Raw genomic sequence first — 24,197 nt, 5'->3', positions numbered from 1 at the left:
ACATGATCATATTTTAAAGTAAACGATGTATTTATCCCACATGTTTGATCGTACTCATATTTGTCCCCTCTCCTCCCCCATGCCTTTCTCGCTCTTTCTGCCATAGTAGTGCTGTTTATCCAGGAATAATGTTGTTTGAGCACTATGTGGGGGCAAAAATTGTGTATGAGGACTAATTTTGTGTTTTTAAAGGGAAAGAATTTAATCATGTAAACAAAACTGTTTCTGTTTGAAAGGCCCTGTGTTAGCTAGCTTTATTATTGAGTTTTGTTATCCCTTTTAAATTTTCTAGACGTTTCCACTACCTCTACTATATTTTGGGAACCAAATCACGGGACTGTTCAGCACAAAGAAACTGAAGTATGGATACTTTATTTTACTAGTGAGGTTATATAATGTGTTCTTAAAATTGTATTTGAATGTCAAATATTTAACACATTGTTATTGTTGCTGAAATAAATGAAAGGACCAGAAAGCTTGTGCTTCTACATAATAAAGATTACACTAAAGGTTTCAGTTTAAGCTCTTCAAGTTTAAAGAGAAAGAGGGTTTTTGTTTGGGGTTTTGATACCTCAGTTTGATGATAGAAGTCTTAAAGTGTCATAAAATGCTGTGATAGAAGATTTTCATTATTTTTCCAGCTGTATAGTAGTGAAGGATATATGCTTTGCTTTTGGGGTTTCAATTATTTAATGCAATTTATGGATATTATATTTTTGACAAATTCTACAAGCAAAATCAGAGGGTGGATACGAAAACTTCTGTAGTGTTGTTTCTTTTAACATGTTAAAATAACACTAGATGGAACCCTGATTTAAACATGATTGATATTTTACTCATGGCTATATACCTGTAGAGGTGGCATACTCACTTTTAGAAAGAAGTGAGAGCTCTTTACTCTTTGACAATACTGTCTTATCCGTTAACTTTCCCATTCTTGGCTTCCATACTTAAGGAGTATAGTATGTATTGAGTGTATGTGATGTTAAAATTACACACACAAGAAACCATTTAACAGAAATGCATGGCTTCACCACTTCCACGTGAGCTGAACCCTGGCACACTTACTGGATGAGTGTAAACCAGAATGGGGAGATCTCTGAAGATCAGAGACAAAGTGTTTTTCATTTCTTCTTTAGACCCAAGAAATTTGACAGAAGGACCAATTTTGACAGAAGGACACTCTGGAGAGTGTTTTATGGAAGTCAAATTTATCATAGGCGGGCATCCTTTTCCATCTCACTACCCACGTGGAAAGAAATGCAGGCCTGCTGGAAAGGCTGCTGAATAGAGTTTGCTCTTTTTCATCCTTGCCATCCATCCATTCAGTCACACCCTGTCTTTGATTGCCAGCTAAATAGAAGGCATTTTGCAGTGAGATGAGATATATTCATAAATAACTGTATTACAAGAGGCTATAGGTTAGATCAGTGCAAGCAAAATACTCTGGGAATTTAGAGGAAGACAAAATTACTTCCACAAAAGGACAATTAAGGAATGTCTAATGGAGTAAAATTATGGCAGATGTTACTTGGAGGTTGGAGTGGGGAGGGCGGTCAGTAAAGAAAGGAGAAAAAAGAAATAAATTCTTAAACTTTATTTTATCTAATTATATATTTTTTTTCAGCTTGCCAATGTTTACAGTTCTGAGAAGGTTCTCCATCCTGTTTACAATGTTTGCTGAAGGAGTGTTACTCAAGTGAGCTAAATTTCTAATACATCTAGTCTTTAACAAACTTTAGTCACTTTGAAAAGGTACCCAGCATAATAATTGTTTAATAAAAATATTAAAATTATTTGTCTTGCTTCTACTTTATCTTTTGGAAAGTTGAAGCAACTTAATCCCTTTGCTCTGGGAATTGATAGTTTATGGGAACAGTAGTTGGGAAGATTATGAATAGGAGTTAGAAACCTGTCTAAACATGAGACATACTTTGATGAATTCCTATACTTGCTGCTGCCACTGGGTGTAGAGGAGTCAGAAACATCAGTATAGTTTTGTGCTTTATTTAAATCCCCACTCAAGGATATGTTTTTATTGATTTTTAGAGAGAGAGGAAGGGGAAGAGAGAGAAACATTGATCAGTTGTTTGCACCCAACTGGGGATTAAACCTGCAACCCAGATATGTAGCCTGACCGGGAATTGAACCAACAACCTTTTGAAGTACGAGACTATGTTCCAACCAATAGCCACCTGGCCAGGGTAGAGTAGATTTTAAATAGTGTTCCTTGTCTCGGCTACTTTCACTACAAATGTGTGTGACCTTTTTCTACTTAAAGAGATTCCAATTTGCTGAAATACAAGCTCAATAATAACAAATGATAAGAGTAAGGAAAAAATGAGTATATTTATTTATATAACAAAATAAGTTTTTGCTTTATCAAAGGGCTTTTATTTTTTTTCCTTTTTAAAAAAAAATATATTTTATTGATTTTTTACAGAGAGGAAGGGAGAGGGATAGAGAGTTAGAAACATCGATGAGAGAGAAACATCGATCAGCTGCCTCCTGCACACTCCCTATTGGGGATGTGCCTGCAACCAAGGTACATGCCCTTGACCGGAATCGAACCTGGGACCCTTGAGTCTGCAGGCCGACGCTCTATCCACTGAGCCAAACCGGTTAGGGCTCAAAGGGGTTCTATTAAATATCCAATTCCTTGGAAACATAAAAAATTTGACTGTTTGTAGCTTTTTTCAAATATATCTTTTGTGTGTGTGTGTGTGCCTGTGTTACGAATCTTTGTGAATAAAGCCACAGTATACATAAATTTTTTTTTTGTAGGAAGACTTTTTCTTGGAGTATTAAGATGACTGTATTTGCAATGATTATTGGAGCCTTTGTAGCTGCCAGGTAAGATGTGGGCCTATATAAGCCTATGAGCTCATTAGAAATTATCAGTAGTTATTAATAATGATCAATTACCAATAAAGATAATTTTTTATAGGCTAAATAAGAATCATATCTTTGAAAAGCATCCAAAGACCCTTCAAAAGTTAAATCTTTTTGAGTTTGTTACGATCAAGGCTGGTAAAATCAGATTCTTAAAAGTTAAATTCACATAATTTAGGATTTATTATACAGTCTTCTACTGATGGAGCACATACCACGTGCCGCACAATACGTTTGACGTTTTAGACATAATAGTTCTGTATTCCAACTCTGAAAGGTATGGATATAATTTTTCTATTTTATAGTTGAGGAAACTAAAACGTAAATTCAATAACTTGCTCAAAGTCCTACAGCTAGTAAGCAGCAGAACGCGCTGGAATTTGAATCTGTGCCTGACTCTAGAGCCTATGTGCTTTTATAAGCCATGTGGCATTTTTTTTACTTTGTGTGCTGCTGAAGAAAACAGTGTCTCAGAAAAGGCAAGTGATAATGAATTATTTGCCTTGTCAAGTAGTGAATAATAGAATTGCTTTATTTGGCCTCACTTAGGATGTATCACAAATGGCATAACTTATTCTACTAAACTATTAAAGCTTTTGCCATTGTTCTTAGGTTTTAGTTTTCAGATGGATGGAGAAAATGTATATCCAAAGACTCAGAAAATTAAAATGATGGCTAGAAGCCTTCTACAACATTTTACTCAGCCCAGGGCATGCATGTATGGGTTTGCTAATGTCACAGATTCTGCCTGACATGCATTTTTCATTTGGGAGTTATAATGTACCTCTTGGATTGGCTCATTTACCTTCATCATATCCCTGTGATATAGACAGGGATGGGGTAGGAATATTAAGTCAAATTTTATTCCACCCTACATCTCCAAGTGAAATTTCATTGTAAAAAAGGCGGGGGGGGTAGAATAATTGGTTACTAGAATTTCATTATGTAGCTAACTGCTTTTCTCCCTAGATATTATTGCCTCCTTGGAGAAAAATTCTGTATGAGCATCCTACCTTTCTTTTTGAAGCATTTCCTTGGATACAAAATTGAGCCAAATGATAGGGATTTCTCAGGGCTAATATCTGGCCTGCAAAGCTTCTGAGAAGGATTGCTATCTGGACCAGCCTTGTCTAATTAGGACATTTTACTTGGGGAAGAGATTGGGAGGAAGGGAGTCTGAAGTTAGGGGGTTGTCCAGGCTGCTTGAAAGAGGAGGTGTGCATTAGGCTAGTTCTGTCTCAAATTGCAGTGGTGTAGAGCTCCTCGGAAGTCTTGTTCCGTGTAGCAGTAGTAGTAGTTCACATATAAATATGTAGTATCTTTGCAAAATCATGGAATGTGGGACCACTGTGTAGCTAGGGTCCTAAAATATGAAGGCATACTTTTCTTAGATTTTCATTTATTTGTTGAATTTAATAATTTTTTATCTCTACTAAATACTAGAAAACCATTTTCCTAATGCCACTAGTTATACCACATAGGTGCATGAAGCAATTACTGCAGTATTTGAATTCCTACTGTGTGCTTTTGGACACTGTTGTAGCTTGATTTCAGAGCTAACCATGATCCACACTTCAGAAATTCCACCTCAGGGTCCAACCACCTGTGCAAGGTAGTCCTACCTTTTGCGTGAACTTTTGGAAAAAGACATGTTAACTCATCCGTTTGGTCTCCTTACCTGTGAAATTCAGCTCTGATGCCTTCTGCCTGCTTCAGCTGTAACCGTGAATTTGGTTGCTTGTTGTCTGGCTTGGAATTCAGAACGGTGTGTTATTTAACTGACATGATTGTTTGTTGCTAATGATTTTAAGTGTTAGTGTTTCTCATTTCTGAAGACTCTACTTACTATAAAATTGCAATTTGTAACTAGAAATCAAGAAATACTAGTAGTTGATAAAATGCCTAATGTTTATTTACCTAGATAAAAATACATTGTTGCAAATACTCTATTCAAACCTACTTAAAATTAAGGGCGTGTTCCTTAAATGTAAGTTGTTAAAGTGCTGCTTATGTTTTGCAGCTCTGACTTGGCATTTGACCTGGAAGGATATGTTTTTATTCTGATAAACGATGTCCTGACAGCAGCAAATGGCGCATACGTAAAACAAAAATTAGATTCAAAGGTAGGTAGCAATCTAAAGTTTCTTTAAGAGATGTTTACTGATCTTGGGGATGATAATGTCAGTTCATCAGGGAAGAAGTGGGGAGTAAAGAAAAATATTTAGGAGGAGTGGGAAAGAAATAGGGGGTCTCTGAGGGTAGAGAAATGTGTCATAAATGATCATGGCTGTATTCTAGAGAACCTGAACAGGAAAGAAATATCTGAAAGCCCTTGAGCAGATTTGAAGAGAAGTGAGTGTTGGTAGGGGCTGCAGAAAAAGAATGGACTTTGCGCATTACAGATCATGGGAAACTTTCGGGATAATTGGTATCTTTCTCTCTCTGGGGCAACACCGAGTTCCCTGGCTCAGATCTCATGCACATGAACTTTATTTACCCATCTCTTTTCTCTCAGTTTGCAACATGCACACAAAGGCTTTTAATATATTTGTTATTAGTTTGTCTATATAGACACACTAAATTTTATTTTTTAGATGAAGTCGGATCATCAGGAAGCTGAGTATTTGAGCCACATTAGTTTACTCCATTATGGTGTAAGGTTACATTATTCTACGAAGACGCTGTGTGGAACTGAGCTTTACATATCATAGGGTTGCTATTGAAGGAGTTGTTTTTTTCTGTCATAATGTGTATCCTGTATGGGGACCCACATGAGATATTTATCATAGATGTCACCATGGCTCTTCCTGAGTAGCTGGTGTATTTTATCTCATTGTAACTGACTATGGCTTTATCTGATTTTCCTACCCGTGGTTTCTCTTCAGTCAGATAGCCTTATCCGCTTAGTTTTTACAGTGCTTCTGAAATGACTTTCACGTCCTTTTTTGGAGTTCAGATCATACATACCAATCCCTTTCTCTGCAGTGGTATTAGTATTGAGTTCGTATCATCTTGGTGAGAGGCTTTACCTTCTCCAGAAAGAACCCTAAAACCCATGGCCATCCCACTTGTTCTCATTTTCAGAGAATGTTGGTTTTTAATATCCTTGAAGAACTGGGGACAGTGTAGATGTTTCCAAGAAATTTCTTTAAACATACCTTTTATGTCTTGTTCTCCATGTACTTGCCTTGACAACTTCGGGTGATCATTGCATTTTAATGGAAGCAACTGTTAAAACTTTCGTCTTTCTGAAATAGTTAAAGAAAAGGGACCAGTTAGAGATTTAGTTTTATTCTGTTTTTGTTTTTTGTTTTTTTCCTTCAGCCCATTTGCTGCTTTGGAAAATAGGTATGAATAATAACATTTCATTTGTCCTGCAGCCTCAGTTCTTTCAGACAGTACTGTCTAGTAAAGTTTTTCTGTGATAGTGGAAATCTTCTGTATTTCAGCTGTCCAGTAATGGTAGGCACTAGCCACATGTAGCTGTTGAACACTTGGTATGTGACTGGTAAAACTGAAAAACTGAATTAGTAGTTTAATGTAATTTTAATTAAATTGAAATAGCTGCATGTGGCTAGTGGCTACCATATTGTACAGCACAGTCTAGAGTTGGGATGGGGAACCTTTTTTCTGCGAAGGCCATTTGGATATTTATAACATCATTTGTGGGCCACACAAAATTATCAACTTAAAAATTAGCCTGCTGTATTTGGTCAAACATTTAATGAACTCACGCCTAGTGCTTTGGCAGGGCCAGACCAAATGATTTCCCGGGCCTTAAACAGCCTGTGGGCCAGACAGTCCCCACCCCTGGTCTAGAGTATATCCTAGAACCTGGAAAAAAATAAAGAGGGTTTCTGAGTATTTTATTCCCAGGAGAGCCCTTTAGTTCCTTACTCAGAAATGACTTGTGACTTATTTTATGAGACCTTTTAAGCATATTGATCTGTTTTTCATAGTTAATGGATTAGAAGCAACAAACTACAAGATGGAATTCTATTTAGAGGCAGAGAGGCTTACCAGCAGTATGAAAGGTCAGCTAACAATAAGAAAGACAAGCAGGAAAACTATAAAAATCAGATGGAAGCCCTGGCTGGTTTGGGTCAGGGGGTAGAGCATCGGCCTGCAGACTGAAGGGTCCCAGGTACGATCCCGGCCAAGGGCACATACCTCGCTTGCAGTCTCAATCCCCAGTCCTGACTGGGGCACGTGCGGGGGGCAGCAAATGATGCGTCTCTCACATCGATGTTTCTATCTCTTCCCCCCCCCCACTCCACTCTCTTTCAACATGAATGGAAAAATTATCCTCAGGTGAGGATTAACAACAGCAAAAAAGTCAGACGGATGTACTCAGAAATGATTTAGGGGCTATTAAACACCCTTAAGGGCAACATCATATAAGAACAAAATACAGCCCTGGCTGGCGTGGCTCAGTTGGTTGGAGCGTTGTCCCGTACACTGAAAGGTTTCGGGTTTGATTCCCAGTCAGGGCACACATCCAGATTGCAGTCTCGATCCCTGTTAGGGACATGCTGGAGGCAACCCATCGATGTTTCTTTCTCACCTTGATATTTCTCTCTCCCCTTCCTCAGTTCCCCTCTCTGAGGTCAATTAAAAAACACAATGCCCTGACTTTAATAATGTTGATAATGCTCTAAATGAAATTTTAGTCTGTATGCTCCCTTTAAGAAGGCAGAGAAAAAGATATTCAAAACAGTTAAAATGTAAAAAGAAAAACAAAACAGTTTGGCATTTAGTTTTGGGCAATTGTCAGTTGTCTGGATGGGTGTGTTTTGTGTGGTGTGTAGGCATCCTCTTTAAGAGATGGGTAACACTTTAGTCTCTGGCTGACTGGGTGCCTGCTGTTTCAAATTGTTTTGTCCTATGGCTTTTTTCTTGCTGCCCTAGAAATGAGGTGCTCTTTTCCCTGATGCTTGTGGTGGCCATAAACAATCAGTTTTTTGGTTTATCCAAGAGGCAGTATGGCCACACTGAGAAGCTTTTAATAAAAAAGACTGCTTATAATCATGGTCCTTTGAGCATGAGTCGTGTGGCATAAAAATTTAGGGCTGCATTTCAGACATGTATGCAGCTATTGAATTTAAAATATTTTTAACTTTAAAGAAATCACAAAAAATACTATTTATAGAAATATTCTTTTTTAAATGTTTTATTGCTTTTAGAAAGGGAGGAGAAAGGAAGGGAGAGAGAAAGAGAAACATTAATCTTGTTGTTCTACTTATTTAAGAACATTGATGAGTTGTTTCTTGTATGTGCCCCGACAGAGGATCGAACCCGCAACCTGGACATATAGGGATGATGCTCCAACCAACTGAGCTACCTGGCCAGGGCAATAGTACATATTTATAATAAAAGTAGTAGAAAACATAGATAAGCAAAAGGAAGAAAACATACATATTCCTTAATTCTACCCTCTAGTGAGAAGCACTGTTTTAGTGGCTATCCTTTAGAGTGTGTGTGTGTGTGTGCGCGCGCGCGTGTGCATGTACACACCTAACTATGTGTAAAATTTTTAAGGAGCGATGATATATACTGTTTTCTAACCTATATTTTTCATCTACTACTGTTTCATGAACACCTTTCAGTATTAAACATTTTTAGTAGCTGTATAATGTTTCATTGTATGGTTGTATCATAGTTTAATCAACTAGTTTTCTGTAGTTGGATATTTGTCTCCAGTTTTTCAAAGCTTCTTTTGAGAAGGTGGTTTGACTTTTTACACAATTCAGGGATCTTTCAGCTACAGAAATTAGCCAAATATCATGTCCTTCTCCTCACTACTTCTTCACCCCCTCACCCCCGAAACTCTGGCCCACTTTTTCAGGTGACACTGCTTCCCGATGAATGTCCCAGAAGTGTGTGAGTCAGAGGTAGACCCAGAGTTCTCATAGGCTGCCTGTGTTTGAAGATGTACGGGGTCCTTCATTGCTCCCCGGTATCCGAGGATACAACTAGACATACTCTGTTCTGGGAATTATAGATAGAGTAAGCTAAATTTTTAATATACTTCACGTACACATTTTCAGAAATACTTCCCTGGGAAGTTATACCTGCCTGTGTTGGTTAGGTGTGAGTCTGTGTGTCTGGCTCTGTCCAGCCATCTCTGAATGGCACTCTATTATGGTTCTGAAAAGCCCAAGACCAGCTTGATAACTTTTGATTCAATTCCGGAAGGGAAAGGGCTTCAGAGATGGATTTTTGTAGAGATGTGTGTATGTGTTCAATATAGCCTCTTCCCTATTGGCTGTTTTGAGGCAACAGTTGATGTCATTTTTATTTCTTTATTTTAGAACATAAGTTGTGTTGTTGTTTTTTTTTGTTTTGTTTTTGAAAGCTTTAGGCTACTTCTTGATGTTTGAAAACTTCTGACTTGGCCTGAGTTGCTGTGCATATTGTGGGGGAGGTGTGTGGGTATAGTGGGAGTGGGACTTTATGTAGGGTTTGTATATCTTATCTGCTAGAACCAAATGAAACACCTAATTATTTACTATCCTAGGAGCTGGGAAAATATGGTCTGCTCTATTACAATGCACTGTTCATGATTCTGCCCACCCTGGCCATTGCGTATCTTACAGGAGATGCACAAAAGGTAGGATTTTCTAACACTGATTTAATGCCTTGTGTTTTTTAATTGTATTGTTGTTTATGAACAAAAGATAAACTGTGGAGTTGTTAAGTAACGCACTTACTAAGGGACCAAAATCAGAATGTACTGTTTAGCTTGCTAATGTCATGCTAACCCTGTTTCTTGGCATAAGTATTGGATAGTACTAAAATGGCTCAAAATAGCTCTGGCTGTCAACATAAAAATAGTGCATGCCAAGCAGTGTCCTTTTCTTATGGGCCAGAAGGATGGAGGAAGGGAAGTTTTACATTTCTACTAACCTACAAGATAATAGTAGCAAGCGATCCTTGAAAAACAGAAAACAAAAATCTTGAAATAGTAGAATTCTTCAGACTTGAAATTCTAGATCTCTCTAGACGCTTCTGTTCTGGTGTAAAATTTGTCATCCTCTCTTAAATCCCAAGCTGTTTTTCCCCCCCAGGAGATATTTAACACTGTGTGGTGACTTAACCATATAAATAGCAAATAATATAATAGTTTACTCATTTCCAGCAAATGTTTAGCTAAATAAATCCAGAATAGAGGAACAAAATAAATCCAGACAAGAATTTTTCTCTAAAACAAGCCCATATCCATAGCCAAAAAAGTTGATACCATTTTGTTAGAATTCACAAAAATTTTGCAAACTACGTAAACTGACATCTAGAATTCTGCCAGGGGTTTCTGTACCAAGATTCCTTCTAATGATTCCTCTGGCAGGTAGTTTTTCAGAATAAGTGTGTTGGTTATGTACTCCAGTAGCAGTGACAATTTCCACAAAGTAGTGGAAAAATAGTTAGATTATTAAAAATTGCTCTTAAATTAAAGGTAGGAGAAGACTGACTGTTTTCAAAGTTGTTGTGTGTGGGTTTTTTTTTTTTTTTTCCCATCAAGAACTTTCTTAAAAACAAAAACTGGCACAGATCATCTTGAACATGTGTAAAGGTTTAATGAACTGTGTAACCGGGCTGCTAGCAGGCCCACAAATGACACCAAAGTAGAAAACAGAGCTATTGCTTTAATTGATCAAGAGCATTGAATAAATATTTTGTGGCTGCGAAAAAAGTGGGAAGAGAAACTAACATTTATTGAGCCCCTGTTAGGTGCCAGTCACTTTATGTATGTGATACGATGTGGCCCCCATAACAGCTCTTTTGCCCATGTGGAGATGAAGTGCAAAGAGACTGAGTAACTAGCCCAGTGTCACACTGGCTGTGGGGAGGAGCAGAGTCAGGATTCAAACCCAAGCTTGACTCCAGAGGCCCTGGTCTTTCCGCAGGGTGCTGCCTTTCTCTAGCAGACTCTGGCAGGAGCAGCCCTCGCTCTTTAGCTGTGGGGCAAGAATGTGATGCAGAATAACCAGGCCCTCCTTGGCAACACAGATGATTGCAAACCTTGAGGCCAACCTGTACATGAGAAAGTTGGACGGAGTCATGTGGTTGGCTAGGTTATTCTACACACTTGGCAAAGGTGGAATTTTCATGAACTTGAAATTCTGACTAGTAGCTACTTGAAAAAATTGAACCAAAGGAGAAACATCTTCATTCCAGAGTGATTATAGTTTAACTAGAAGTTATATGCATAATTCATGCCTATTTTAGTAACACACATTTAATATGAATTGCTTCAATATAAGTAAGAATGTTTACTCATTGTGGAAAAATTACTTTGCCACCTGCATGAGAATGAGATTTAGATTTTCTCATTTTTTTTTTTTTTCAAGCAGAGGAGTGAAATTTGAGTAGTGTTTGTTTTTCCCCAATGAAAATGCCAGGCAAAGGTCAAGAAAGGTTTATTTTGGAAGAATAATGGTTCATCTAAATACTTTGAAATTGGGATGATAAACTAATTATAGGAGCTGAACTCATTGCTTTGTAATCAAACCCCACCAATATTTTGATCTCACATGTTTGTTCATTCTCACTCTTATTATTGAAGTACTAGGGGCCCCAGTGCATGAATTCGTGCACCTTGAAAGGAATTGTGAGCTGGAGTGGTGCTATAAGTACAGGTTAGGAAGAAATGTATGTAGGCTGAATATCAGGATTAGCTTTTTAATCCTCTTCCATTTTACACCCCACAATGCACCCAAAACATTTCTTCCACAAAACCTGTCATAGTTTATTGCTCTGATGGTGATAGGTCTGCTCCACACAGTGACTGTATGGTCCTCAAAAGCAAGAATACTACAGAACTCATCTTTTTTTCTTATCGCCTGAGCCTAATACTGTGAAACACACAAGAGCATTTAACTAAAGGAGATAGGACTTAGTTTTCTTATCTACCAAATGCAACAAGTAATGCTCACCTGTTCTAGGGGTGGTTGTTGAGATATAACTTAGAGAGGTGTCTGAGTGGTTTTCTTTTATTAACCAGCACAGGAATAATGGGTGGAAGCCATAGGCAGCCTAATGTATCCAAGAGGTTCATAGTAGTCTACAGGAATTGCAGCTTATTTCTTCCACTGGAAAATTCAGTCTCAGAGTAGTCAGGGGGCTGATTGAAGTCTGGCAACGAGTTCCCATGTCAGAGTGGGAGATGTGGCAGGATTTCAGGTAAGAGTTTTCCAGTACCAGTAAGTCAGGTTCATTTTCAGGGTGTGTCTTTTGGAACCGTGCTTTTTCTCCGAAATATGTACTGGTATACCTCTAAGTGGACAGACATTCATATATGTGCATGCATTTTTTAAAGAATGGGTGCTTTTTCATGTGACAGTGTATCTTTAAATAAAGCTGTTCCCCAGTTAACAATCTGGGCCTCCTCCTGGCCTTTAGCAATACCTTATAGGGTGTGATGCCTTGTACCTGATAAGATACTCCCGCATAAGTTATTTTCTCTGATCCTCATTGTATGCCTGTGAGGTATACAAATTATCTGATTTGCAAAGGTTAAGGACATGCTTAAGGTTGCACAGTGTCAGAGCTTAGAGCCTGCCTGTCTGACTCCACATATTGGTAGATCCCTTGCTATTTGCTTGACTACATCTTTGCTCCCTCCCTGACCAGGGCTTTCCTCCAGAACAAGCTACTGAACGTGAAAAACACTCCAGGGTAATATTAGAAGTAGAGTCTCTGAAGCTGGGCCTTGTTGTTACTTAATTGTTTACAAATAATCATATTTCTTTCATTCACTGAATATTTATTGAATGCTTACGTGTTTGATGCTGTTCTAAGTAAAAAAAAAAAAAGGTATGTTGCTGCTGCTTTAAAGGAGCTTGAATTCCAGTGGCATGAGATGGACTACACATAATTGCACAATAAGAGCTACGAAGAGACATAGAATGAAGAGAGTGACCAGAGAAGTCCCATTTGCATCAGATGGTTAGGAAAAGCCTCTTTGTCAGGTTCCTTTGAGCAGACACTCAATAGGACTGAGAGCCCCATGGTTGCGGCTCTTCGGAAGGATAATCTAGGTCAAAGGAAGAACAGGTTCTAAGAGCTGAGGTGGGAGTGCCTCGCTTGTTCACAAGGGACATTTTCTGAACAAGAAAATATCAGGCAAAGTCAAGGTGGGCCTTGAAAGATGTGGAGGAAGAAAAACAAAGGGTACATCCCAGGTGTGACTACTGGCATGAGCACAGGCTCAACTACAAGAACTAGACTCTTCGGGATGCTTAGAAGGAGGAAATCCAAGACTCCGGAGACTTGAGAAGAGACCTTAGAGAGCATGGTTCAGGCCTCTTCCTCACTGATGAGGAAACTGGAGCCCAAAGAGGGCTCAGGACTGGAACCCAGACTTCCTGACTCTGTGACTAGTGCTCTCACTCCTCCCACCACACCATACCCTGCTTCCTTCCCAGTTGGGGCCAGTGTTCAATACAGGAATTTGAAGTTTACTCTGCAGATAGTACCAGGTCCCTAAAAATAAGTGGTACAAGGGAGAGAATTTGGGGCCAGAAGGCAGACGACCAGCAAGCTCTAATTCTTTCCCTGACCACGGTCTGACTTTGGACAAGACCCCTGCTCTCCTGTCCTGCTTTGTCATGTGTACACTGAGTAGGTTGGATCAACCCAGTTGGCTGCTTCTCTTGGTCGGGCCCTTTCCAGGGCTGAGACGGAGTTTCTGAGAAGTGGAAGGCATTCCAGTGTGGAGACAGGGATGCTGTACTGACAGCTGGCAGGAGCCCAGCCGCTCCCTGACTCCTGGTGACCAGTGCTGATAAACTCTTATCTGCCGGGCCCCTGGCTTTCCTGACCCAGGTCTGTTATGTAATTAAATGAAAAGATCTCCAAGATAAATTGTTAAATGAAATGCACAGTATAAAACAGTGTGTGGGATATGCTACCTTTTAAGTAAAATAAAAAGGGAACAGTAAGAACATATATACGCATACATTTTATTCACTATTTAAGTAAAAAAAACAAACCAACTAGACGAATATACATGAAACTAATAAAGCAACCACTTGTGTGTGTGTGTGTGTGTGTGTGTGTGTGTGTGTGTGTGAGAGAGAGAGAGAGTGTATGTGTGTGAGAGAGAGAGAGAGAGAGAGAGAGACAGACATAGAACACAGGGTGGGGTAGGGGTGGGGGGGACATGAAACGTTCCTCTGTCCTGGAAGCTTCTTTAGCTGGTCTAACAACTAAATCTGCATGAGACAGATTAACAAGAAAATAACCAGATTAAATTACATGTGTACATATGGGACCCCACAGTCGAGGTTCAGGACAGGAAGTTAATATGGTGTATATATGACATTCTGACCCAAGGAGGAGGAAAGGTGCTCTGGGGCTCCAGGGGAAGGTTATTGCAGGACGATAAGAAGAAGAGATGTCTAGTAATTAGCTTGCCCTGCCATATAGATAGATAGGTCGGAAAGGTTATCTCTGATAATCTCTTCTTATGGGAAAGGCCCTTAATTTAAGTTCTTCTATGGCAGTGGTTCTCAACCTTCCTAATGCCAAGACCCTTTAATACAGTTCCTCATGTTGTCACCCCCAACCATAAAATTATTTTCATTGCTACTTCATAACTAATTTTGCTACTGTTATGAATCGTAATGTAAATATCTGATATGCAGGATGTATTTTCATTGTTAAAAATTGAACATAATTAAAGCATAGTGATTAATCACAAAAACAATATGTAATTATATATGTGTTTTCCAATGGTCTTAGGCGACCCCTGTGAAAGGGTCGTTCGACCCCCAAAGGGGTCGCGACCCACAGGTTGGGAACCTCTGTTCTGAGTAGTTGGGGGAGGAGGGAGGGAGCAAAAATTTCTCTTGAGCCTGCAGGGTGTCAGTGCCTTCAGTATAAAATAAACCGCATATTTCAGAGGCACTTCTTTGGGTGACTCATTCTGAATCCCTACAAAGGAAACAGGAATGGGAGGGAGACTTGATTATTCATCTTTGATTGTAGAACCATGTGCATGTACTTTAAGTTATATTTTATAAAAGTAATGATAAGAAAATGATAAAGTTAAAAAAAAAGAAATAATGACTCTCCAGTGATGAATCTTAAGTTTTAAAATAACTGGGTGAGGTGGGACAAATTAGCTTTTCTCATTTTTCAGAGTTGCAGACTCTGGACCTAGGATATAAATTGAAGCAGAATCAGATGCAATTATTTTTCTTCAAATCCCACTGCTAATCTGAGTAGGCGGGGAGGGAAAAATCCCTCTGTTAGGACAGGAATCACAGGGAGGCAGGAGTTCTGCAGAGCAGTTATGGGGCTGCCACAGCCTTTAAGCGAGAATTGAAGGACAAGGAAGAGAAAAAAACTAAATTACCATAAGAACTGAAAGGGAAGATTCAACTGAACAACTCATCCATCCCCATGAGGACATAATACAGGTCACTGGCAAAGCCTTCTGAGAAATCAAACCAAATGTGTGTGTAATTTTTAAAACAAATTTATTCATGGTTCTCAAAGTGCAGGGTTTACCAGAAACCAAGGAACCAAATACTATTTCAACATTTAGTTTTTAAAAACGTATGTTTTCTAACTTCGAAGGATTCTCCTTAAAACACACACACACACACACACACACACACACACCCAAAACTGTGTATCATGCAAAAGCCAGTTTATTGCCCGTACAGGATATCTGGTTCACTAGCTAAAGGCGGAGCAAGCATCACTTGACTAATGATTTCCAAAGTGTCAGCTGGGACAGACTGTGTTTAAACTGGTCGGGTGCTGCCTCCAAAGGGAATGTCTGCTACACAAAGCCCGTGATTCACGGAGTCCCAGGGATGGGAACCTGGCCTGCTGACAGCACAGCCTGCGAGGTGTTCTCAGTCGGGGTGGAGAACAGACCCCTTGCTGTAGATCTCACAAGGCCAGCACTGTAGGTGCGGGTACATTGTATAATGTCTGCATTATATCACCGGTTACGTTACATGGCTCAGATGGGTTTTGCAGGAAAAATTGCTGCACAAATCATCTCCTGGCGGGGTCTCTTCATAAGCGTAGCTGACTAAATAAGAAGGGTTTTTAGGTTGGGTTTCCCTCTCCAGAGTTGTTCATCGTTTCTGGGTCACTCTGTAGACCACAAAGACTGAGTCTCAACCCTGAACTATTCTTTCCACATGGCGAGAGGTCCCTTCTTCATTGTGGACCTTGGTATCCCCAGACATAAAACAAGAGGGTTGGATCCGTTATAGTTTAGTTACGAATGACCACATTTTTCTCTTTGTCGGATTATTGTTTGATTGATAAACTAATGTTTTCAGCCATTCTCACCTTTGAGGATCTTTCTTTTTCCAATAAAAGTGACTCGTTGGTGAGCTGGAGTCTGTAGTTACTTCTGCCAGGGTACATAGGTTTTCCATAGGTGGCGGAGCCTGGTGAGCAGAGGGAGTGAAAGATAACTGGATTCCAATTCCTTGTCTGAGCTACGAGCGTGAGGGAGAGCAGGAGAAGTTGTGGCAAATGGTCAGAGTAGTGCAGAGAACCATGTAGGTACCCAGGACGACTTTCCCAAGGTCGGGAAGGAGCCATGCGGTCATTTGCACCGCGGACATTACCTTCTGTCTTAGTAAGGTTCCTAGCAATTTACTTTCTAGGATAAGGTTTCAAGTTTTTTCTACACGTTTTTTGGAGGAAAAGAATTTTCAAAATAGAATCGTATCATACGTCAACCTTTTTTCTTTACCATGAAGTCCAAAGACTAAATGGTGAATTATTTTTGGACTTTATACTAAGTAGGGAGGTATCAAAACACTTAAGAAAATGTCCCCGCCATGATTTGGAATTTCACATCTCAAGTAATTTGGCGACCCTTTTCTTAGCAAATTTTTCTGGGAGTGAGGATGATTGCATCTTAGACTGAAGTGCACGTTGAGATTATTTCATGCTTTTCACTAGGTGAGGGGTGGTGGATTGGTGCTGTTATCCTATACTCCTTGCAGATATTGCCGCGTAGTCACAGCGCTTTTTGCTAAGTCTAGACAGCCTCCAACTGTTTACCAGACAGTGGTCCAGACAGCCAGAATCAGTCTATTAGAGCTGGTATATCAGACAAATCTGATTGTTCCCCTGGACTTGGTTTTATTTATTGTATTATTGATTATGTAGTATTTAGTGCCTAATCATATTAGATACTCCCTTTCTCTCTTAATTTCCTTAATCGAAGCAACTCAAAAAGGTGTTGTTGTTTTTCATTACATGTGTTTTCTAAATATTTTTATTTAAATAAAAGCCCCATTCAAACAGATGCCTAGTTTTAGGGAGTCCTTTATACAAATCATTTGCCCATTGGTTACACTACATTCTTTTCATGCCTGTGGTGAGTATTGGCCTGTGGTATTAGGTTACACCACCAGCACCTAGAACCGGAGAGTTTATCCAAAACAGAAGCGAAGCCTAAGAAAGCATCTTTTATATCCAGTCGGTAATCACAGCCACCTCTCAGCCAGTGTTGAAGATTGCAGGCCTTGTGGCAGGGAGCCCATCTAGTTCTGTGTCACACAGAATGGACAAGCGGGCCATTTCTTCCGTCTTCTCTAGAGGCAGAAGTTTTGTTTTAAATGTTTTTTTTTCCTCCCTCATTAATAATGTACATGTTTACTGTGACTTCTGTCTTAGGGAGAAGAAAAATTCACTTGCAAATCTACTACTGAGAGATAATAGTGGTGGAAGTTAAGTCAATAATATCTTCTGTATGTAAACTTGTATGCATTTGAAATGTCTGCATTTCATTCTCTGATTTCATTCTCATAAGAGCAGATGGAGCAGACTGCTTTCTATATTTGTAATATAGGTAGAGACTTAAAGAGGTTACAGCAATTTTATGGTGGCCGTGCAGAAAGTTAATGGCAGAGTTAGAATTAGAACACCCCTTATTTAATTAATTTTCAAGTACATGATACAGTGTTGTTAATTGTAATACCATGCTGTACATTAGATCCTCAGAACTTATAACTAGAAGTTTGTGCCCTATGACCAACATCTCCCTACCCCCCAGTCCCTGGTAATTCTCTCTGTTTCTCTGAGTTTGGCTTTTTAGATTCCACATATAAATGAGATCATACAGTATTTGTCTTTCTCTGTCTAACTTATCTCACTTTGCATAATGCCCTCAGGTTCCAGTCTTGTTATTGCAAATGGCAGGATTTCCTTTATTTCTCATGGTTAAATAATATTTCATTGTCGAGTGTGTGTGTGTGTGTGTGTGTGTGTGTGTGTTTGTAACATCTGATTTATCCATTCACCCATAGATGGACACTTAGGTTTTTCCATATTTTCTCTTTGAGATCCTGATTTCATTTCCTTATATAAATACCCAGAAGTGGAATTGCTGGGTCATATGGTAGTTCTAGTTTTAATTTATTGAGGAACCTCCATACCGTTTTCCATTGAGGCTGTAACAATTTACATTCCTACCAACAGCATAGGAATGGCCATCCTAACAGGTGTGAGGTGATATCTAATTGTATTTTTGATTTGCATTTCCCTGATGATTAGTGTTTAGCACCTTTTTATCTGTCCTCCTTGGAAAAAATGTCTATTTGGTTCCTCTGTCCATTTTCTAATTGGGTTATTTATTTAGTTAGTTAGTTAGTTAGTTAGTTAGTTAGTTATTTTGCTGTCAAGTTGTATGAGTTCCTTACAGATTTTGGATATTAAACTCTTAACAGATACGTGACTTGCAACTATTTTTCCCCACTAAGTAGGTTGCCTTCTCATTTTGTGGATGGTTTCCTTTACTGTGCAGCAGCTGTTTAGTTTGATGTATTTTTTATTTTTTGTTTTTGTTTGTGCTTTCGGTGTCATATCCAAAAAATTGTTATCAAGACCAGTGTCATGGACCTTTTTTTCTCATATTTTCTTCGGGGAGTTTTATGATTTTGAGCTGAAATTTCTTTATCATGATTGTCATGGTGATTACATGACTATATTTGTCAAGACTCAGTGAATTATACACTTATAATTGGTTAATTTTATTTCTGGTACGTTATGCCCCAACAAAGGAAGAACGAGAAACAAACTGAATGTCTACCGTCTGTCAAGTGCTGTGTTAGGAATATGATGTGATGTGGGTCCTCTCTCCAGGCAGCTCACAGCCTGTAGGGTTGGTGTAGAAACACACAGGTCAGAGAGAGAGGAGCCCTATGGCGGAGTACATCTGCTGAGGCACAACGGAAGGCGTTCTTGACTAGGGAAAGTCCCACCAAGGAGGCGCTTGACCTTTAGTGTGGTGTGTGGGCAGAAGCCAGGTGAGTGTTGAGGGAAAGGGCATTCCAGGCAAAGGCCTGTGAGTGTGAAACTGCATGGTGACGTTTTATAAACCACAAGGAGCCCGAATTGCTGGAGCTGTGAGATTTATGTCAGTGGCAAGAGTAGAAGCTGGGCAGGTTGGCAGAGAGGTAAAAGATGAAATGTTTCTCAAATTTGATTATCAAATTCATATTGCAAGAGAAATTATGTACTTGAGAGAGAAACCCTCCCTCTTGGATAAGAGATGAGATGATCAATGCGCCCATTCATGTCTCTCTGTTTCATTGCTTTTGGCGTAAAAACAAAACAACAAAAACCTCGCTTGTACTATAACTATCTTTAAATAGTAGTTCTCTGTGAACAGACCTCAGCTGAATTTGTGTAGCTAAGGCTGTACTTGAGCTTCACATGTTACAAGGAGGAAGCATGTTTCAATGAGAAAGCCTTTCTTACTAGCCATCTGGGAGAACTACTGCGATTTGCCCCATGTGGCTTGTGTCTTCAAGCAAATGCCAGTTTCTTTGTACCAATAGGGAGAAGTACAAAATCTCCCTCGCATTGCGTTTGGAAAAGAAAACCCTTTGAAACTGCTTATTGGTTCAACTCCATCTATATGAAATTCTTAAACATCATCTATCCTTGGAGGGATGCAAGGAAGTGTGTGGTGGGAGCAAGTACAGGATTTAGATTAACAAGTGGGACAGCTAATTTTGTTCTAAAACTGAATGCTTTGCCATATATTACAGGCAATGGATTTTGAAGGCTGGGCTGACACCCTCTTTCTTCTGCAGTTCACCCTCTCTTGTGTGATGGGGTAAGCCTTTGCTGTCTTGTTATCAAGTAGTTTTCCTAGAGAAATGTGTTGGAGGGTCCCTTTGCCTCATTCCTCAGTATCCTGTTCTGTCCCTTGAGTATATCCGCCTCCTATAATTAAGCTTCCGCATTCAGGTGGTTTCACAGCCCTTGGGAATGTGCCCTCAGGGCAGCTAAACTGATCCCAAAGTCATGCTTAGGAGACTGGAGAACAACTAATATTTACCCAATTACATAGTGGGTAATAAGCACCATTATTTCTCAACATTATTTTTCGCCATATAGTTCCTTTATATTTTTTCTAAATTAACCATGTGGGAGATGTTGTTGTCCCTTTAACCATGAGAAAGCAGGCTCAGAACTCAGGTAGGTTGCCTGAATTTGCACAATTAGTGATCATTGTAAAGCAAGCATGTCAAAATCAAAGGCCAAATAAGCAAGGTTTAAGTTTATGTGGGCTGCAAAAAAAACAAAAGCTTCAATTTTCATAGAAGCGTAGGTTTATTTTGATAGAGACATGCTGAATACAAAGGGCTGAAATAAATGAGTAATCGTTAACATAAAATAATAGAACATTTTAATAAAAATTAATATTTTTTCTTGAACATTAACTTACCACTGAATAACTGCACAAATTAATAAGTGCAATACAAATAAACCTATTTTACTTGTTCTCCGAAAGCAAAATATTTCCTGTTGTGCACACCAAACAAGTCAGTCCAAGACTAATGACGTGGCAGTCAGCTGCTAAAATAGTCACTGCTAGTATTAGTGGAGAGAAATGGTGCGCTTACGTGTAAGGCATTAAGGGAAATGAACGCAATATGATTATAGTAATCAGTCATTAGCGAACATTGTAGTTCATTATTAATAATTATGTATAACAGCATATTGTAAAAATTAAGTTATGAAATTTTTATTAAAACATTTCTTACTTACCATTATATTGGCTAGGCCACAAAAATATTCGTTGTGGGCCGCATGTGGCCTGCGGGCTGCGAATTTGACATGTTTGTTGTAAAGTCAGCACCTGGATCTTACTCATAAGATACCTCTTCCTTCTTTATTCCAGATTTATCTTGATGTACGCCACAGTACTCTGCACTCAGTATAATTCTGCTCTTACAACTACAATAGTTGGCTGTATTAAGGTGAGTTGAAAAAATACTGTTATCTTTTGGGGACCTGCTTTATTTGAAAATTATTCCTCTCGGATAAATGGAATATGGCCTTCAGCCATATTTTTTCCTTATTTCTTCACATTTTTTTTTTTTTTATAGTCTGACAAATTGTGATGATGGTCTCTGAAACAGTCTTTAAGAACTGAGGGAGGACATCATCTCTACTTTCAGGCAGCATGAGAAAAGGAGAGCCTGTTATCTTAGAGAAGAGGAAGAAGAATTGGGCCTGTTTCTGATGGGGCAGCTGACGGGCTCAGTAGGGAGAGGCCTGTCTTTAACCCCTGATGAGAGCTGCTCTGTTCTCTGCCCCGCCCCCGAGTGCTGGCTGTTTGTGGGGAAAGGGTGCCTGCCAGAACTAATCAAGGGAGGTTTCCTATGTGTCAGCCAAACCTAATGGCCCACTTTTAAAAGCTGCGTCTGACTTTTCCAGTGATGTCATTTCCTCCTGACCATTTTATTTGAGTCAGGCTCATTTGTCTTCAGCCAGGAGAGCCAAATTGACTTAAATATTGAGCTGACGTTAGTTGCCTTTGGGACTTCCTTTATGATGCCCCTTTTGTCAAAAAGTGAGGGAAGTGGTTGCAGAGAAAAGTTTTTACTGTTCTCATTTACCCTTTGCACCCCCAGTGGAGTGGTGTTTTAGAACATGACCTTATTTTAGAAATTAGATTTGGGTCAAAACTTCATGGAATTGGAGTGTTCGGTGTGAATTGAATTGTAGATTGAACTATAATAATCAGTTCTTTGAATTCCATTGAAATCTAGACAGTTAATCTTCTTTCAAAGGTCTGGCCGGCTGACATGGCTTTAGACCTCCCACCCCTCCCCCAGCCCAAATGAGCTCTCAGCTCTGTTTCCATTTTGTAAAGTAAATGCTTTAAGAGCAAAGTGGATGGCTTGCATTTTCAGAATAAGAGCAGCAAGAGCAGGGCCGCTGGTAAACATGTTTTTGGCCAAGAAGAAGGATGGTACAGGAGAGCCTATATTTAATTTTAATAACTAAACCTATTTGCTTAGAATTTCTTAGTGCACTTTCTTTATCATTATCAGCAAGGGGCACAGATATAATCATGCTTTCATGAACATGAAGTCCAGGACTTTACTTTTGCTATGTCCTTCTCTGCATAGAACCCTATGAACTTAGTCCAAGGGGATCAGTTTTACTTCTAAACTCCAGAGGGAGGGAGAGACTTGGATTGTCTGTGTACTAGTCGTGTATAATCGCTGTTGCTTCTGTCTGCCACGTGGTATCGCTGTTGAAGGATGTCTTGAACCTTCTGGCAAATGAGAGTCCCCTGAAGCACTTGCTATTTCACTCTCATGAGTGACAGTGGAGCTTCTTTCATTGGCCTCTCAGTTCATACCCTTTAGCTCAGTCATTGTTCCCCAAGGGGCGTTAAGCTGTCCTCTGTGCTTAAGGATCCCAACCCCATAAACCCTTGGGTCAGCATTCCTTGTTTCTTTTAAGTGTGGTGGGAAAATTACTTAGGATAGCTAGTTAAACATGGAAATTCCAAGGCCCACCTCGGATATACTTAGTCAGAATCTCTGAAGGAGAGCCTGGAAATTACCGTCTTTAACAGTTTCCAGATGATTCTCAGGTATTACTAAAACTTGAGAATTAGTTTTGAACTACTAGACTCATCTGTGCTTCCTGGTTAGTTCTGCTTTGTGGGCATTGGGGTCTTTTCCTGATAGCAAACCTTTGTTAGGCTGCCCTAGTGTGTACTTACAGTTTTTTCTACCTTCTGCTGATTGGTTTTGCGCAATAAGGATTGGGTTCTCTGTCTTTTCCCTTTCTAAAGTTCCTTGAGCAATTATACAAATTAACCTACCTTCTCCCTGGATCTCTGGATCTCTGTATTCGAAGAGAGTTCCTGTTACACATTTTCCCCAGTTGCCTACTGTTACGTGGCATTTCACACCCCCCTGAAATAATTAAAAAGATCTGATTTAAGGTAACTTACTCTCTCTATCCTTAGACTTAGAAGAGGTAGACATAATTTTGAATGCTCAAAGGGCACTCCATTATAAAAATAATTTTGAAGTTTTTTTTAAAGTATAGTACTTTGTGCTTCAGAGGCCTAATCTAGGAGAACCCAGCTACTAAAAATGTTTGTGACATTTACCGTTTATGGCAGTTGTAAAGGCGGAGAAGGAGGTAAGTGACTTAGGAATATGAAAGAATGGAGGTTAGGGAAGAACTGAATAAATTTGGAAAATTTTATTTCACCTTTGTGGTCCGAGTTTAATTAAAGGGGACTACAGATAAGCAGAAGATGTTTATGCCTGGGAGTTTAAGTGAGCAGGAGACGTGATTTTAGGTATTGCTGCTTTGAGATGATTTCCCAGGTGTGTTTTGAAAATAGTAAGAAGGCTCCTCTAAAAACTTTCTTCATGTTGGTAAACTCCCACCATCCCCTTTATCCTTTTCAAAAAAGAGGGAAAGATTCTTGATGTCACCAGGCTTTTCTTCTTCACTGTCCCCTCACAAGTCAACAGTTATCTCAATGAGAGGAAGAGCATTCTTTTCTGATTGCTGAGTATGCACTAGTGTTTTCTACCCTTAGAAACAGCAGTCTTTCTCTATTTAGATTTGTAATGTCAGCCCATACCACAGAGCAGAGAAAGTTTGATAACCTTGTTAGTATTTTTTAGTATTGGTGAAAGCATTTAGTGTCTGTAGAGAAAAAAATTGGGCAGAGGATAATGTCCTTGTTTCCTTGTTAGTGTTCTTGCTCTTACTACACTCATTTTAGGCTTGGTGGAATTTTGTTATTACCCGTTTATTTGTTTTTTTTTGTATTTTAAGAATAGGTATTTGGGTCATAGCATGGAGGAGTTTATATGAATATTTAAAAAGCTCAGTTAAACCTATGTAACAGTGCATTGCTTTTTTTTTTTTAGAATATATTAATAACTTATATTGGAATGGTCTTTGGTGGAGATTATATTTTCACGTGGACAAACTTCATTGGCTTAAATATCAGGTAAGTAAAGTATTTAAATATAAGCATTTTG

General features: G+C 39.1%; 1 protein-coding gene across 1 annotated transcript in view; it reads left to right on the top strand.

Moving 5' to 3' along the window:
• Nucleotides 1–24,197, top strand: part of SLC35D1 (solute carrier family 35 (UDP-GlcA/UDP-GalNAc transporter), member D1) — a 39,285-nt gene that overhangs the window by 1,612 nt on the left and 13,476 nt on the right. Inside the window, exons 3-10 of the mRNA XM_015566004.1 lie at nt 293–360; nt 1,628–1,699; nt 2,785–2,853; nt 4,913–5,015; nt 9,410–9,502; nt 19,929–19,996; nt 21,068–21,146; nt 24,084–24,166. Of these exons, the coding sequence (XP_015421490.1) occupies nt 293–360; nt 1,628–1,699; nt 2,785–2,853; nt 4,913–5,015; nt 9,410–9,502; nt 19,929–19,996; nt 21,068–21,146; nt 24,084–24,166 (635 nt within the window). The remainder of the gene's footprint in view (nt 1–292; nt 361–1,627; nt 1,700–2,784; nt 2,854–4,912; nt 5,016–9,409; nt 9,503–19,928; nt 19,997–21,067; nt 21,147–24,083; nt 24,167–24,197) is intronic.

The sequence above is a fragment of the Myotis davidii genome, unplaced genomic scaffold, assembly GCF_000327345.1.
Source record: "Myotis davidii unplaced genomic scaffold, ASM32734v1 scaffold122, whole genome shotgun sequence".
NCBI lineage: Eukaryota > Metazoa > Chordata > Mammalia > Chiroptera > Vespertilionidae > Myotis > Myotis davidii.
Note: the sequence above shows the minus strand (reverse complement) of the source record. Positions and strands in the feature narration are given on the sequence as shown.